The 18,205-nt window shown below is 37.0% G+C and overlaps 1 protein-coding gene across 5 annotated transcripts in view; it reads right to left on the bottom strand.

Moving 5' to 3' along the window:
- The window catches only part of serping1 (serpin peptidase inhibitor, clade G (C1 inhibitor), member 1), a 28,448-nt gene extending 10,825 nt beyond the window's left edge, over positions 1-17,623 (bottom strand). Inside the window, exons 1-7 of one of the 5 annotated variants that reach the window (XM_036579642.1) lie at positions 17,406-17,623; positions 17,250-17,313; positions 14,933-14,967; positions 10,533-10,579; positions 8,274-8,547; positions 6,712-7,065; positions 2,509-2,715 (exon numbers count right to left, since the gene is read on the bottom strand). In XM_036579642.1, coding sequence (XP_036435535.1) covers positions 2,509-2,715; positions 6,712-7,065; positions 8,274-8,547; positions 10,533-10,568 — 871 coding nt within the window. In that variant the 5' untranslated portion in view covers positions 10,569-10,579; positions 14,933-14,967; positions 17,250-17,313; positions 17,406-17,623. Of the gene's footprint in view, positions 1-2,508; positions 2,716-6,711; positions 7,066-8,273; positions 8,548-10,532; positions 10,580-14,932; positions 14,968-17,249; positions 17,314-17,400 lie in introns of all 5 variants that reach the window. The other 4 variants (XM_036579643.1, XM_036579645.1, XM_036579640.1 and 1 more) reach the window with 4 other exon arrangements.
- Positions 17,624-18,205: the final 582 nt, after the last annotated feature.

Genomic DNA, 18,205 nt, shown 5'->3' with positions numbered 1-18,205 from the left:
TATCGTAGCTCACAGATTCTATACGGGATAAAAGCAGAATGGAAATCTAACTTAACTGTAACTCGGATGAGGAGCAAAACAATTCTGACAACTCTTAACTTAAAGTTAATCCATTTTTATTCTTTTTTTCTGCAAAAAACACTGTGGCTACCTTATTCAGCTGAGCCAGTGAAACGTGCTAAAACAGAACAATGGGTTTGTTAAATAAATAAATAAATAAATAAATAAATAAGTAAACAACAAACTACTAAAGCAGGGGTGTCAAACTAACACTAAAATACTAAAACTAAAACTGTTACTTTACTGTATGCTAACATATAAAAGCTTGAGGTGTCTGTGTTTAATCTAGTGGGCATCATCGTTAGCTTAGTGCTAACAAACTACTAGGACGCTAGCAGAAGTTAGCATTGTCGTAGAGGATTGTTATTTTCTCGTGTTCTGACACAAAAACTTTAGGAAGGTGTGAAAACAGAAAAATTGCTTTATTAAATAAATAAATAAGTGAACAGCAAACTGTTAAAGCAGAGGTTTTAAACTAACACTAAAACACTCAATCAAACTAAAACTGTTACTTTACTGTTTGCTAACATTTAAAAGCTTCAGATGTCTGTGTTTAATCTAATCTTCATGTGAATCATTATTAGCGTAGTGCTAACAAACTACTAGAATCTCATAGGGACGCTGGCAGAAGTTATCACAGAGGTTTGTTATTTTCTAGTGTTCTGACCGAGTTTTACATTTATGGCCTAAATTGAAGGCCCAGCTCTAATAGTCACGGTTCACCACTGTTACTAACGAATACACCAAAAGGGCCATATTAAAAAAAAAAAACACAAATCTGTGGGCCAGAGAACGGAGAACCAATAAAAACACTGCAATGATGCTGCAACTACAGTATAGTAGTTAGGGCCACTGTTAATAAAAATAAAAATGGAAGACTTTGAGAATAAAGTTGCAATATTTCTAGAAAAAAGTCGTAGAATTGCAACATTAAAGTGGCATTAATACCAGGAAAGGTCAATATTGTGGCCAAAGGCTTTGTGAAGTGAAGCAGCACCTCCGCGTGTTAAATGAGGGGCGGTGAGCGGTGAGATTCACCCATAAAGAAACACTCAGTCTCCCTGTCTCTCCTGCACATCAGCACCAGCCTGTTATTAGTATAAGAACCGGCTGAAACAGCTGAGCAGGAAACTGTGTTTATCTAGAATAAAGAGCCAGACGGACTCGGAGGAAACTGTCTGTCTGTGTTGTTGAAGGAGAATCTCAGGCAGGGTCGTCTACACGGCTATCGGGGCTCCATCTCCCCCCATTCAGAGAGGGCATGAAGTTTCACAGACAGTGAGAATGATGATCAAAATGATCCACAGAGAGACAGGAGTGAGTGGAGCTCCGGCGCCAGTACAGCAACCGAGACCCCGACGCGTTATGGCAGCCCCCCTACAGTTAGCCCCCCTACAGTTAGCCCCACTACAGTTAGCCCCCCTACAGTTAGCCCCACTACAGTTAGCCTACTTTATCCTCCAAATAGTACGACTTTATTCTCTAAATATTACAACTTTTTTCTCGAAATATTACGACTTTTTTCTCGAAATATTACGACTTTATTCTCGAAATAGTACGACTTTTTTCTCGAAATAGTACGACTTTTTTCTCGAAATAGTACGACTTTGTTCTCGATATATTACGACTTTTTTCTCGAAATATTATGACTTTATTCTCGAAATATTACGACTTTTTTCTCTAAATATTACGACTTTATTCTCGAAATATTACGACTTTTTTCTTGAAATAGTACAACTTTATTCTCGAAGTCTACTATTTTCATTTTTGTTAACAGTGACGCTAAAATGTCGTTGTACGCAACAATGCAAAGGTGAATTGGAAGCACATTTGAGCAAATTTATGGCATAAACATCATCGATGCACTGTCCTATTTTTGATGCTGCTCATAATCATGATTTTCTAGAATTAGCCAGCTAACTGGCTAACTGGTTAACTGGCTAACTATTCTTTAGGCAAGGCAAGTTTATTTATGTAGCATATTCGTTACACAAAGACAATTCAAACTGCTTTACAGAAATAAAAGCAAAAGGAACATCAAAGGAAACTGGAAAGTGGTAAAGAGTGAAAATCAATACGAATAAAAAAATTAAGTGACAGTAGCTTAAAAAAATTATAAAACCGATAATTAAAAGGAAGTACAAAGTACATAAAAGCAGAGTAAACGCATAAAAGGAAATGAAAGAGGACTCAGGTGTTATTAAAGTTATCTTATTAAAGGTAAAGTGCAGTTTAGAAATAGTGATAGTTTTAAAAATAGTGCAAGTTTTAGAGCTCAGTAATAAACACCTGAGAAATGTTTTTAACGTGGATTTAAAAACCTCCACATGTAGAGCTCATCTAAGATCTTCTGGCAGTTTGTTCCAGCTGTAGCAGCATCACAGCTGAACTAAGCCTTGCAGTGCTGTGATGGTCCTACCTGTGCGCAGGTGAGCTGTGGGCTCTTACCGAGCAGCAGGTGAGAGAGCAGTCCGGCGATGCTGATGGGTGAGACGAGCAGGTTTTGGCCGTGATGTGAGCCCCTCAGCTTGTTGTAGAGGTGGACGGAAAACGCAGTGACCGATTCACCCACTGTGGCCTTCCACGACCTGTTCTCCGGGTCAGGACACGCCTCCCACGGCTGTGTTTGGTTCAAACAGCGAGGGGGTGGAGGAGCTGCAAGGAGGAGGAGTCAGTGAAAAGGCAGAGATTGTTTGATTGAAGTTTTCTATCAGTTATTTTGAAAGGTAATTGATATACCAGTTACACCAGAGAACTTGTAGTAATATCTGTAATGTCTTCCGGGTTTCTCAAACACTAGAGGGCGCTCCTGAGCGAGTCCAGAATGAATGGGCTAAGATGGAGCATTTGACCAAAATTATAGTTTATAAATGATTAAACATTTTTAATGTAAAAGAATTCATTCATTTCCTGAACACAGAACAGCATAAAACACCTTAACACTGCTGTTATATTTTTAAGAGCTTTTAAACTCGAGTTATAGGAGTTTAAAACAGTGCCTCATGTACGTCTGTGACACGAACAGCCAATGAGCTGCTCCACTCGCCAACCAATCAGCGCTCAGTAGCAGTAATGTTAACCAATCAGCGCTCAGTAGCAGTAATGCCAACCAATCAGCGCTCAGTAGCAGTAATGCTAACCAATCAGCACTCAGTAGCAGTAATGCTAACCAATCAGCCCTCAGTAGCAGTAATGCCAACCAATCAGCTCTCAGTAGCAGTAATGCTAACCAATCAGTGCTCAGTAGCAGTAATGTTAACCAATCAGCGCTCAGTAGCAGTAATGTTAACCAATCAGCACTCAGTAGCAGTAATGCCAACCAATCAGCACTCAGTAGCAGTAATGCTAACCAATCAGCCCTCAGTAGCAGTAATGCTAACCAATCAGCCCTCGGTAGCAGTAATGCTAACCAATCAGCCCTCGGTATCAGTAATGCTAACCAATCAGCCCTCGGTATCAGTAATGTTAACCAATCAGCGCTCAGTATCAGTAATGTTAACCAATCAGCGCTCAGTATCAGAAATGTTAACCAATCAGTGCTCAGTAGCAGTAATGCTAACCAATCAGCCCTCGGTAGCAGTAATGCCAACCAATCAGCGCTCAGTATCAGAAATGTTAACCAATCAGTGCTCAGTAGCAGTAATGCTAACCAATCAGCCCTCGGTAGCAGTAATGCCAACCAATCAGCGCTCAGTATCAGTAGTGTTAACCAATCAGCGCTCGGTATCAGTAATGTTAACCAATCAGCGCTCGGTATCAGTAATGTTAACCAATCAGCGCTCAGTAGCAGTAATGCTAACCAATCAGCCCTCAGTAGCAGTAATGCCAACCAATCAGTGCTCAGTAGCAGTAATGCTAACCAATCAGCGGTCAGTAGCAGTAATGCCAACCAATCAGCACTCAGTAGCAGTAATGCCAACCAATCAGCACTCAGTAGCAGTAATGCTAACCAATCAGCACTCAGTATCAGTAATGCCAACCAATCAGCACTCAGTAGCAGTAATGCTAACCAATCAGCACTCAGTAGCAGTAATGCCAACCAATCAGCACTCAGTATCAGTAATGTTAACCAATCAGCACTCAGTAGCAGTAATGCCAACCAATCAGCACTCAGTAGCAGTAATGCTAACCAATCAGCCCTCAGTAGCAGTAATGCCAACCAATCAGCACTCAGTAGCAGTAATGCTAACCAATCCGCCCTCAGTAGCAGTAATGCACCATCAGACTCAGTATCAGTAATGTTAACCAATCAGCGCTCAGTAGCAGTAATGTTAACCAATCAGCCCTCAGTAGCAGTAATGCCAACCAATCAGCACTCAGTATCAGTAATGTTAACCAATCAGCGCTCAGTAGCAGTAATGTTAACCAATCAGCCCTCAGTAGCAGTATGTACCATCAGCCCTCAGTAGCAGTAATGCCAACCATCAGCACTCAGTAGCAGTAATGCTAACCATCCCCCTCAGTAGCAGTAATGCCAACCAATCAGCACTCAGTATCAGTAATGTTAACCAATCAGCGCTCAGTAGCAGTAATGTTAACCAATCAGAGCTCAGTAGCAGTAATGCTAACCAATCAGAGCTCAGTAGCAGTAATGTTAACCAATCAGAGCTCAGTAGCAGTAATGCTAACCATCAGCTCAGTAGCAGTAATGTTAACCAATCAGCGCTCAGTAGCAGTAATGTTAACCAATCAGAGCTCAGTAGCAGTAATGTTAACCAATCAGAGCTCAGTAGCAGTAACGTTGGCGTCTGTTTGCAGGAGAAAAAGGAAACATTCAGGTGAGTTTTCTTTGCTTTCTTAGTGAAATTCATTCTTCTACTCTCTTAAATTTAAGGAAAGTTCTGGTTCAGTGATTAGAAACTATTTTAACTTCTCGTTTTCAGCCGTTGAGCTCCATTCACTCCCATTCATCGAGGACTCGCTCGCAGGCGCCCTCTGCTGTTTAGCAGTCCTGTTTTTGATATAATGGGGGATATAGGAAGAGCCCAGACTCCTCATAAACCAGCTCTGGTTATACCTGACCAGTAAGCATGGTTCTAACTGCAGGGGGCGGTGTAAAAAAATTGAACTCTGCAAGTAATTACAAGTGTGTTTACATGCACACCAACGATCCGATCATTATCAGATTTCTGCAGTTATCTGATTATGAAGTGTTCGTGTAAACAGCACACTGTTATTTCTTAGATCAGATTAAGGTGTATAAATCTGATTAGGAAATCTGATAAAGAGGCTGATCTGAGCTCAGTAATGGGGTTTTTCAATGCATGTAGACTCTCACTCTGATTTCTTTCGTTCCTCTCAGTCTGAGCATGTGTGAATACAGATCACCGTCCCAGAAACAACGAGCAGTGTTTAACACAGCACCCGCGAGACCAACACAGCACTTTTGGGGTAATGTATTTTCATATTTTCTGATAAAGTGCCTCAGGGTAAAAAAAAAAAGCCACATTATGGCATTTAAGTTTCACATTACATTTACATCACGTCTTCTTCTGTGAGTTTATTGGCTGGTTGTAAAGCAGAAATCTGATTACTGTCTCATGTAGACCTGGAGTTCCCCCATTATCTGATTACTCAAGAGCAGGGCTGCCCAATCCTGGTCCTGGAGATCTACCACTTTACACAATTATCATATTTTCTAAGGAGAATTTTTTTCCTGTTGGCTGTTTCTTCCATCATCACCTCTGGATCTTGTTTGCTAAAATTGTTTTAAAAGCTTGGTTTTTACTCCATTTTGCTCCTCTGAGTGAATTAAACTAAATAACAAAAATGGTTAATACAAATTCAGAATGCATCTTGTGTCACTTATGGTACAAGGTAAAATGCAACATAGCTGACATAAGAAAACAATGAAGATTTTCTCAAGAAAATCCTAAGAAAATAATTAAAATTAAAAGGGAATATTTGAGATCATTCTTATGAACTTTTTAGTGTTTGACTTAAGATCCTTGCTAAGTTTTTTCTGAGGAAAGCTTTTAACCTTTTCAACTCCTTGAGACCACCGGTGGTTCCAAAACGCACTTTGTCATATTCTTTCATATTTCATAAGCTACATTCTAAAGGTGGGGGTCGTATGAGAGCTGTAACTGTCTTCTTTCCAGTCAAATAGATGGGTGATGTAATTTTAAACCCTTATAATAAAAGAAGCTGAACTCATAGTTTATTTTCTACTGAAAGTCGACCCATTTTTCACAAATCTTGGCTATAAACTATAAACAGATGGCGTCTCTTCAGTGATCTGCTCTGTAAACATTATTTTATAAAATAATACAAAGAGCGTCTAAGATTTTTGGCTTTCAACAGTAAACTGTAAGCATAGAGCAATATGTGGATCATAAAACACGTTCTGTTAATTTGAGGGCAGCGTTTAAAAAAATAAATAAATAAATAAAATAAAAATGTACATTTATTTCATGCAGTTACTGAATAATTTGCCTTACGATTTGGTCATGTAAATTCAGATGGACAAACCAAAATATACCCTGGTCAATAAGAGTTTAATGAATCTGGCCTCAGATTGTTGAGTGCATGTAAACTCACTCACTGTGTAGCTGTTCGTGTGCGTAATCTGTCATATGATTCATCCAAAACTGATTTGATTTTGCTGCACATACCTGCTAAGTGCGAAAGCAGAGAGGACGTTTAACTTACGCTCCACAATCAGTTCCACCAACACCATCTCCTTCTTCGACCCCACTTTGACCCCACAGTGGTACAAATCTGCATCCTCCTGTCTGACGTCAGTAATCTCGATGGACCAATCATCTACATCAGCTTTAGAAGCCCAGGAGATCCGGCTGGCTGCTGTTTTGCTCCCCTTCTCTTCATCACTGCTCTGGCTTTTTTCCATAATTTTCAGCTCTGTAAAGCCTTTCTCCCCTTTGGACCATCTGGCGGTGGTGTCGCTGGTGTTGGTGCCCGGTTGGAAGACAGGATGGCAGGGGAGCAGCGCAGTGCTGCCCTCTGGTACAATGACGACCCACCATTTGGCGAATGCGGGAATCTCTGAGCAAGAGAGGAGGATAAAGATCAGCACAGGCCCACCTGGCTCTACATGCTTCACCTGCACTTCTCAGACCAACATTAACACTGAAGCCAATCCTTACGCATGAAGCCTTTTACAAATTTAGGGAATTAAAACAAACTGTATGTTATTTTAAATGCCTCCCAAAAATGGAGTGTCAGTGTTGCGTGATCTGATGTCAATCTTCTTCAGTTCTGTTGGAAAAGCATCTCAAGGAACAATGGGCCTCATTCACCAACCGTTCTTTAGAAGAAATTTCTACTTAAGCCCACTTACGCAGTTTTAATGACGATTCTGACATTTACCAGTGTTCTCTTAAGTGAGTCTGTTTTTTTGTCTTTATGCTTCAAGTCTGTTTTGACACTTCAAGTTTATTTTTCACCTTTAGTCTGTTTTTTATTTTTGTGCTTTGAGTCTGTTTTTTATTTTTAGGCTTTGAGTCTGTTTTTTGCGCTTTGAGTCTGTTTTTTATTTTTAGGCTTTGAGTCTGTTTTTTTATTTTTATGCTTTGAGTCTGTTTTTTTTTATTTTTGCGCTTTGAGTCTGTTTTTTATTTTTAGGCTTTGAGTCTGTTTTTTTATTTTTGCGCTTTGAGTCTGTTTTTTATTTTTAGGCTTTGAGTCTGTTTTTTACGCTTTGAGTCTGTTTTTTTAATTTTTTGCTCTTTGAGTCTGTTTTTACGCTTTGAGTCTGTTTTTTTATTTTTGCACTTTAAGTCTGTTTTTATTTTTAGGCTTTGAGTCTGTTTTTTACACTTTGAGTCTGTTTTTTTTTTATTTTTTGCTCTTTGAGTCTGTTTTTTATGCTTTGAGTCTGTTTTTTTATTTTTGCGCTTTAAGTCTGTTATTTATTTTTAGGCTTTAAGTCTGTTTTTTATGCTTTGAGTCTGGTTTTTTTTTTTCATTTTTACGCTTTGAGTCTGTTTTTTACGCTTTGAGTGTAAAAGTGGTGGGCGGGGTTTAGCTTTAAATTAACTAAAGTTGGGCCAGTTGGTTTTTAAATATTAATACTGCTAGCTTGTTTTTATTTTGCTCGTCTAGTTGTCATCAGTAGAATAAATCATAGCAATATGATGTCATTGTCTTCCTTTAGTTTTGTCATTTATAAGCTTTAAATTTAATTTAATGTCAATTCAGTGATCTTTATAGAGAGATGAACAAAAATGTACAGCTCCTGCTCTATGCCTCACCTTGAACTTGTAAGTTGAACCTCCTCTTCATCTTCACCAGGCCGTATGATGACTGAAACTTGATCACACATGTGTACAGTCCGGTGTGTCGGAGCTCCACTGGCGTGAACTGCAGCTCCGGCTCGGTCGAGTTCAGCTGCACGTCTTTCCCTCCCTCAGACGTGAAGGTCCAGGTATAGCTGGGAAAGAGGAAGTCCTCATCAGGGTCTCCAGGGCAGGTCAGCATGAAGTTGGAGCCCACAGGTACGGATATATCAGGCGCTGAGTACGAGAACTGCAAAATAAGGGCTTTGGATCAATCATTTGTTAATAAATTAACCTTTACATCATGTCTTTTATTATGTAATGTAGTAAACTGAGGAATTGAGCAGCCTGTAACTTACATCACTGGTGAAATATTTGAATTCATAGATTTTTTTTTCATAATTAAACATTTAAAGTATTAAAGCATTTACCAAAAACATGTTAGAATACACAAAAATTTAAGGACAATCAAAGCAATCTTTAAAAAAGTGTATACTCATACATCTTGAAATACTTATGCAAGTTCACAAACCACCTTTTGTCTTAATAAGACTTTCAATCACAAGGCTTGTAAAAATAAAACCTAAAATATTAAAATATACACCACTGCCACTTTAGCACAAGCCATATATATATATATATTGTCTCCAACGCTCTGCTGATCAATAACTGCAGAGTTCAGACCTCCTCTGGTATCAACATCAACACAGAAACTGCACTGGGAGCTTCATGGCAGGGTTTTCATGGTCGAGCAGCTGCATGAAGCCTTACATCACCAAGCACAATGCCAAGCGTCGGATAGAGTGGAGTAAAGCACCGCCACTGGACTCTGGAGCAGTGGAAACGTATTATGTGGAGTGACCAATCAGCTTCTCTATCTGTCAGTCTGATGGACGAGTCTGGGTTTGGCCAGGAGAACGTTACCTGCCTGACTGCACTGTGCCAGCTGCACAGTTTGGTGGAGGAGGGATGATGATATGGGGCTGTTTTTCAGGGGTTGATCTAGAACCCTTAGTTCCAGTGAAGGGAAACCTTAATGCTTCAGCACCAAGACATTTTGGACGATTATATGTTTCCAACTTTGTGGGAACAGTTTGGGGAAGAACCTTTCCTGTTCCAGCATGACTGAGCCCCAGAGCACAAAGCAGCTCCATTAAGGCCTGACTGGGTGAGTTTGGTGTGGAAGAACTTGACTGACCCTCACAGAGCCCTGACCTCAACCCCATCAACACCTTCGGAATGAACTAGAACGGAGATTGTGAGCCAGACCATCTCGTCCAACATCAGTGTCTGACCTCAAAAAAGCTCTTCTGGGTGAATGAGCACAAATTTCCAAAGACTCTCGAACATCTTGTAGAAGCTTCCCTGAAGAGTGGAAGCTGTTAATATTTTTGTCCATAGTATATATAAATATTTCCCCAGTATGCTAAAACAATTAATACATGGCCTGTGCTAAAGCAATGACACAATATATATTTTATGTTTTTATTTTTTTCTCCATTATCTTAAATTAATCAAATAAGCAAAAATTGTGCACTAAAATTTGCAGAAAAGTGAAAATAAGTTCAAAGAACACACCTAAATATGGCATTTTTCTATTTTTAGTGCACATTTAGTATCAATTTTAATGCACAGTTTGCTACATTTTAAGTTTTTTTTCTCCAATATATTAAATTCAGCAAATAAACAGTAGCTGCAGAGATGTGTCCCTGTAGAGGACGTCTTTATGATTAGGGCTGCCCAAACAAACACTCATGTAATGAATTATTAATTACAGATCATAAAAACACATGCACTGTAGTGAATATTAATCTTTATTTATACATTTATAGTCACTACAATTAAATTCGCCCTAGTTTAGTCCTGTATGATACAATCCAGATCTGAGGCTTGATTTAAAGTCAAAAATAAGGGATTTACAGTACAGGATTATGCAAATGACCACAGTTTCCTATCAGGGGGTCCTTATTTATAGGATTTTCCACACAAACTACTATCGCTGATGCTTGGACCCCTTTAATTAGCAGTTATAATTACATATTCTAGCTTAATTGTATAGAAAGTTTTCAGATTGTTCGGACAATTTGATTTATACTCGAAGCTTCTGAGTGTATCTATTTCTGCTCGGTTCACTATAAAAGCCTATCAGTGTTGTTTGGTGTGTAATGCTGAAGGATCTTTAGACTTTAGAGCGCTTTGCTAACAGACGTTCTGCAGTGTTGTTTGTTTACTTACCCCCAACAGCAGCAGGAGGATGATACCACGCAGCATAGTGTCGCAACCTGTTCGGTTACATCACAAGAGAGAAATTAATCAATACCTTTCACACACACACACACACACACACACACACACACACACACACACACACACATACACACACACATATACACGTTCTCTTACAACGTCAACACTTATTGTGACTAAGACGTTGTAGATGCAACAAACATCACCAGCATCCATTCATTTATTTTGGCATCTTGTCAAGTGAAATGATCTTAAATTTAGTTGATATATCTAATGATATATCTGAGATGGTTGTGCTCCTATTATACGATTATCTAGATTATTTCCAGAATTTTTTACTTGTTTCAGGTCATTTTATTGAGTATAATTATCTCACTGTACTGGCAGATAATGTTGCTGGTTTCAAGCTCATTTCTTACGACAAGCACAATTATCTGCCAACACAGTGAATAAAATTACTTAATAAAATTACTTAAAACAAGTAAAAAATGTCTAGAAATAAGTTAAATAATCTTAAATTAAGATCACAACAATCTCACCAGGAGAGATATTTGAGTTCTTGACTGTATTTAAAATAATTTTACTTGACAAGGCACCGTTTTTTGCATTGCATGAGATATTTCTGATGAGATTAGATATAAAAATCCACATGCATGAGGAAGGAGAGAGTTAAAGTGAGCATAAGTAAAAAAGTAGAAGTTTTCAAAACTGCCTGTCTGTAAGTTTGCCCAGTTTAACCCAAGTTTAACCCCTTAAATGGTCACCAGCAGGCCCAAGTCTTATTACACACGTCTATAATCTGAGAACAGCTCAGCCAGTTTGCACTGAAGTCCCTGTAGTAACTGAATAATAAGCCTTAGTGTGTAATAAGCCTGAGATTTTAAGGGGTTAATATTTAAAGAAAAAGCTCTCCCACACTGACTTACCGCAGCTATTTGTTTTATTCCTGCTAATTTAGTGACTAAGGCCATTAAAAGCTTAATGTTTTGCCGTTTTATCCCTTTTTTCTTGGTCACACTATATGGTACTTATAATTTATAGAGTACTATACTTATATGGCCCCTATAGATGATCTACAGATACTTAAATCATGATTCATGAAATCATGAAAGTTTTTTCCTGATAGTTGATTATCAACAACATTATGGTTGGGGTTAGGTTTACACTCTTACAACACATGGTTCCTCAAGGGTTCTTTAGTAAAGAAAATGGTTCCATATAGACCAAAGAACACTCAAAGACTCCTTTACATGATTAAAGGGTTCTTTGCACTGCAAAAAAAATGGGATATTGTCAAGTAAAATTATGTTAAATACAGTCAAGATCTCTAATATTTCTCCTGTTGGGATTGTTGTGAGCGTAATTTAAGATTATTTAACTTATTTCTAGACATTTTTTATTTGTTTTAAGTAATTTTATTAAGTAAAATGATCTCACTATGTTGGCAGATAATTGTGCTTGTTGTAAGAAATCAGCTTGAAACCAGCAAAATTATCTGCCGGTATAGTGAGATAATTATACTTAATAAAATGACCTGAAACACGTAAATAATTTCCAGAAATAAGCAGATAATCTTATAATAAGTGCACAACCTTCTCAAAATGGGAAATGTTAGATATATCGACTAGATTTAAGATCATTTCACTTGACAAGAGACCATTTTTTGCAGTGTGCATGGTGAAATGGTTCTTCAGATTGATGGAGAATGTGTTGTATATGGATCTACATAGAACCCTTTCTGAAAAGGGTTCCATTTAGCGCCAAAAAAGGGTTCCACTATTGTAACAAGCCAAAGAAGCCTTTTTTGGTACTATATAGAACCCTTTTTGGTAAAAGTGTAGGTGTAGGTTTTGCCTTAAGGTCCAGTTTAGGTTTAGGGACAGATTTAACTGAATTTTCTTATTAAACTTCAAGTTGAGTTGCATTTGCTAGATTTTTACCAGCATTACAGTAGCAACCAATGAACACATTGGTGGGCGGAGCCTGGATAGGTCAATAATATAGGCTGTGTATCTGTTTGTGTTCTCTTATACAGGTGGTGCCAAATACAGTACTGAGCAAAAGGAAGCACCCTTCGTTTAATTAATGACCAGTCAGAACAGCCATCGGGAACAAGCTCTTCATTTTTAGAAGATATTTCTGAAGAAATTAGATACAAGACCATGTATTTACATAATGAAGGAGAAAGATTAAAGCAAAAAAAAACAGGATCTTAAAAGCTACAGAGAAAATGGGGCTCCTAACAACGACTGGGAAGACCTGGTCGACCCCAAAACTGCCCCCATCAGATAAACAGCACTTAAAGCTTTCATCTCTGAGAGAGAGGAGAAAATCAAGCTGCTTCAGATCTGAAAACATCCACAGGTGTTTCTGTCCATCCTTCCACCGTGAGAAGACGACTCAGCGCTGTGGGTCTGAAAGGATGTGTAGCTGATCAAGAAGAACCTCACTGAGAAAAGGAGACGGACACATCAAACAAAGAAGCTGAACGATGGACTGACCGCCCCAGAGTCCAGACCTCAACACCACTGAATGTGTTTGATTACTTCAGAAAATGATCAACCAGCTTCTAAGACTGAGCTTTGGAGGTGTGTCTGCAGATTCTTTGAGGAACTGAAAGTGAGTCTCCTGAACAGAATGGAAGCTGGAATGAAAGGTGAAGAGTGACAATCTGACCCCTCACACGGCTGAGAGTACATTTAGCTGCTGAAGCTTCTTTCTTGGTGCTGAAAAATGAATAACTTGTACTAAATGTTCGTTTTGTCTGGAAGTGAAAAAGATAAGGGCTCTCTGACTTTTGCATAGTGTCATACAAATCTAAAAGGGGATGAGGAAGGAAGGAAAGCAGCAGCGAATGAGGAAGCTGAGCGAACAGTGCTCGAAAACAATCACATCAGCCCACAAAACGGCTCCAAAAAGCTTCCAAAGGTTTTCAGACGATGCACACCAATCTACACACTGCAAAAATGATGTCTTAGCGAGAGAAATCATCTTAAATCTAGCCAAAATATCTCATATTTCTCATTATGAAGTTGCTGTAAGAATATTATAAGATTTCTAGACACTTTTACTTGTTTTAAGTCACTTTATGTGGTGAAAGTGTCTCATTCCATTGGCAGATCATTTGACTTGTTTCAAGAAATAATGTTTGAAACCAGTAAAATGTTCTGCCAATGGAATTAGACTCTTTAATTACACTGCAAAAAATTATTTATTGGTAGGTAGAATGATCTTAAATCTAGTCTAAATATCTAACATTCCTGATTTTAAGATTGTTATAAGCTTAAGCTTAGATCATTTAACTTATTTCTTATGTTTTAAGTAATTTTATCAAGTAGAATTATCTCACTATGTTGGCAGATTATTGTGCCTGTTGTAAGAAATGAGCTTGAAACAAGCAAAGTTATCTGCCAGTATAGTGAGATATATTATACTTAATAAAATGCCTAAAACAAGTAAAAGAAATCTAGAAATTTGTTTTATAATCGTATAGTATTCATTCAACCATCTCAAAAATGTTAGATATTTAGACGAGATTTAAGATCACTTCACCTTTAAAGATAACATTATTTGAAGTGTATTAAATAAAAAAAACATTAAATAAGTTTAATAATCTTAGAATATTATGAAGACAACCTCATAATGAGAAATATTAGATATATTGACTATATTTAAGGTGTTTTCACTCACTAAGAGATCAATTTTTACAGTCTGCAGAGCCGAGAGATCTTTACACTGAGCTTTAAAGATAAAACTCCTCCTGCTCTATATGCAGCTTAGCTTATCGCCATTTATTCAGAAGTGCTACATTAACCTAATATCTATGTTTAAGCTGGATATCTGTTAGTTGTAGGCAAAGCAAGTTTATTTATACGGCACATATCACATTCTTTAAAAAAGATGGATCTATAAAGAAACTTTTCAAAAAGGGTTCTATATAGCACCAAAAAGGGTTCTTCTATGTTCAAGCTTGACATTGTAACAACAGCAGAACCCTTTTAGATGCTATATAGAGCCATATACAGCACATTCTCCATCAAGAACCATTTCACCATGCAAAGGGTTCTTTGAGGGTTCTTGGTTCTATATAAAACCACTGTCTTTACTAAAGAACCCATGAACAGCCTTTTTTAGTGTGTACACAAAGGCGATTCAACATGCTTTCCATAAATAAAGACCTAAATAGTCACAAATAGTTTAAAATAGTTTAAAAATATAAAACTAATCATTAAAAGAAAGAGTATAAAAGCATGAAAACTAAAGAAACAGGGTCTCATTCTCCAACATCTTTCTAAGTTTGTTCTTAAGTGTGTTCTTGAGAAAGGTTCTAAGAAAAAGTCTACGTCAGATTCATGACATAGCACAGAACTGCACAGAACTGTTCTCACCTTTGTGCTCTTGAATGTGTAGATTCTGTTCTTACCTAAGAACAAATCCCAAACAAGAAAACACTGGTGAGTCAGAACTTTCATAAAAAAAGTGGGTTTTAAGAAGAAATTTCTACTTAGGAATGGTTGGTGAAGGAGGCCGTAAGTGCTTAAACGTCATTAAAGCTTATTCTAAAATAAAGTGCAATAATAATAAAGAGCTCAATTATAGGTACTAAAAGAGAAATGTTTTTAACTAGATTTAAATATCACTGTATTTGGAGCTCATCTAAGATCTTCAGGCTGTTTGTTCCAGTTGTAGCAGCATAACAGCTAAATGGAGCTTATGTAAGGCACACTGCAAAAAATGGTCTCTTGTCAAGTGAAATGATAATAATTCTAGTCAAAATATCTACTATTTCCCATTTTGAGATGGTTGTGCACTTATTACAAGATTATTTATCTTATTTCCAGAAAATTGTATTAATTTTAAGTAAGTTTTATTCAGTAAAATTATCTCACCATACTGGCAGATAATTTTTGCTGGTTTTAAGCTCATTTCTTACAACAAACACAATTATCTGCCAACATAGTGAGATAATTTTACTCAATAAAATTACTAACAAGTAAAAAATGTCTAGAAAAAAGTTAAATAATCTTAAAATAATCTTACAACAATCTCAACAGGAGAAATAATAGATTTATTGACTATATTTAAGATCATTTTGCTTGACAAGACACCATTTTTTGCAGTGTAGTTATAAAGTAAGTCATTATTACATTAGGATTTAAATACTGTCAAATGTGTTGTACCATATAAACTAGTTTTACTCTGAGCTGTGCTAACGTTTGCACTAATGACCAATGAAATTAGAAACATTACAGATTAGAGGTGCGACTGAATTTAGTAAAATCATAGTTTTAGTTAACTAATATTAAATAAGGACTCTAAGTGAATGGTTCTTTGGAATGATGGAGAATGTGTTATATATCGCTGTTGTAGGAACAAAACCTCGTATCTCCAAAATAGTAACTTTAGAGAAGAACAAAAAAACATACTTATATTTTTAATGTAAGTCAATGGAACCAGACTTTTTTTGAAGCCATTTTGGGTCATTTCGTTTAGTCCATTTATCCTCACATCTACATACAATGTAAAGGGCAACAGGCATTTTCAAATACGTCAAAAACTGAAAAACGACAAAAATGGAGATATGAGGTTTTCTTCCGACAACAGCGATATGGTTCTATATAGCACCAAAAAGCGTTCTGCTACAATTATCAGCTTTAAATCAGAACCCTTTTGGTACTATATGGAACCATTTTCAAAAAGCTATTTTAAAGAACCATTACAACAGATTCTCAATCTGAAGAACCATTTAAGCATAACGCAAAGAGTTTGGGTGTTCTTGGTTCTATATAGAACCACTGTCTTTACTAAAGAACCCTCGAAATGTTTTTTTTTTTTCATATTGATGGAGAATGTGTTGTATGGTTTTATATAGAATCTTTTTGAAAATGGTTCTAGGTAGCATCAAAAACAGTTCTCCTATTGTATACAGCTTGAAATCACAACAACAGCAGATTCCTTTTTGGTGTTTTATAGAACCATATACAACACATTCTCCATCAATCTGAAGAACCATTTCACCATGAAAAGAATCACTTAAGCATGCAAAGGGTTCTTTGACTGTTCTGGGTTCTATATAGAAGCATTTTCTTTACTAAAGAACCCATGAAGAACCATCTTTTTTGTACAGTGTACAGTAATGTGCGCCTGTTTAAAACAACACTATGTGTTTGCCTTTAAAAACACTAGATAATAATAGAATAAATACAAATAAACATAAATACAGAAAAAGTAACAAGAAATTCTTGCTTTTAAAAAATTAAAATGTTATGAGCTGATGTGAACAACCGGCACACCTGGTTTACTTTAATAAAGCACATTAATATACCCAAAATCACTTATTCACTACAGAAAATGGCATCTTGTCAAGTGAAAGTATCTTAAATTTGTTGATATTTCTAATATTTTTTATTTTAGGATTATTGTAAGCTTCTTAAACGATTGCTTTACTTATCTCTCAACATTTTTACTTTTACTTAAAGTGATTTTAGTAAGAAAAATGATATACTTTTTAAGTGATTTAAGATAATTTCACTTGCCAAGAAAGCTTTTTTGCAGTGTTGCATTAATAGTATTTGTATTTATTCTAATATTAGTGTTTTTCAGAGCAAATAAATGCTTTTTGTCATAATAACATGTTTTGGTTGTAAAACCTTCACACATTTCTGTGCAGACAAGCACCCCAGTGCTGCTCATTTGCCGTCTCACCTGAGCGCCAGACCACCTGATGCGAATGATAGCTCAAAAACGTTCTGGAGACGAGGCTGTGAGGCTGGACGTGGATGTGTGGATGTGAGAAAGTGGGGTTGAAAACAGGACACAGAAGAGAAAATACTGTAAAAACAAAAGAGAAAGTGAACTTACCAGCAGCAGCTGCCACAGTGTCCCCCAGAAGTGTTTACAGTGTGTCTGTGTGGCAGTGGGGTAACTCTAGCGACCCCCTAACTGGATCTCTTCTTCTCCACTGATTGGTGAATTATTACTCAAATGTTTGTTGGTTTGGAAGTTTCTTTATTTGCACAGTTCCTTTTTACTGAAAGTCACATGACCACAGTCTGGCAGTCCTCCCTGTTCACTGCTGGAGCTCTTATTTGAAGGTAGACGACTGCCACAGACTTCCAATCACATTAAGCTGCTAGAAAATGGTTCTTTCTGAGTGATCAACATGTACTGCTTGTTTTACTGGTTTTCTGAAGCACATGAGTCACGTTTGTAGCAGAGATCCTTCCTGACTGACTGATGTCAGCTTATATGTAAACAGTGAATTGTATGTGTAAAGTAATGTGTGGTGTTCCTCAAGGCTCTCTTCTGGGACCACTGCCATTTTCCATATACACTGCAAAAAATGGCATCTTATCAGTAAAATTATCTTAAATGTCATTAATAAATCTAATATTTCTCCTGTTGAGATGGTTGTGCACTTATTATAATATTATCTAGTTTATTTTCAGACATTTTTACTTGTTTTAAGTAATTTTATTAAGTAAAATTATCTCACTATACTGGCAGATAACTGTGCTTGTTGTAAGAAATGAGCTTGAAACCAGCAAAATTATCTGCCAGTATTGTGAGATGATTTTAATTAATAAAATGATCTAAAACAAGTAAAAAATCTGGAAATAAGCTAAATGATAAGAGCACAACCATCTCAAAATGGGAAATGT

Source organism: Colossoma macropomum, unplaced genomic scaffold (genome assembly GCF_904425465.1).
Source record: "Colossoma macropomum unplaced genomic scaffold, Colossoma_macropomum, whole genome shotgun sequence".
Classification (NCBI taxonomy): domain Eukaryota; kingdom Metazoa; phylum Chordata; class Actinopteri; order Characiformes; family Serrasalmidae; genus Colossoma; species Colossoma macropomum.
This window is presented reverse-complemented; position numbering and strand designations above follow the sequence as displayed.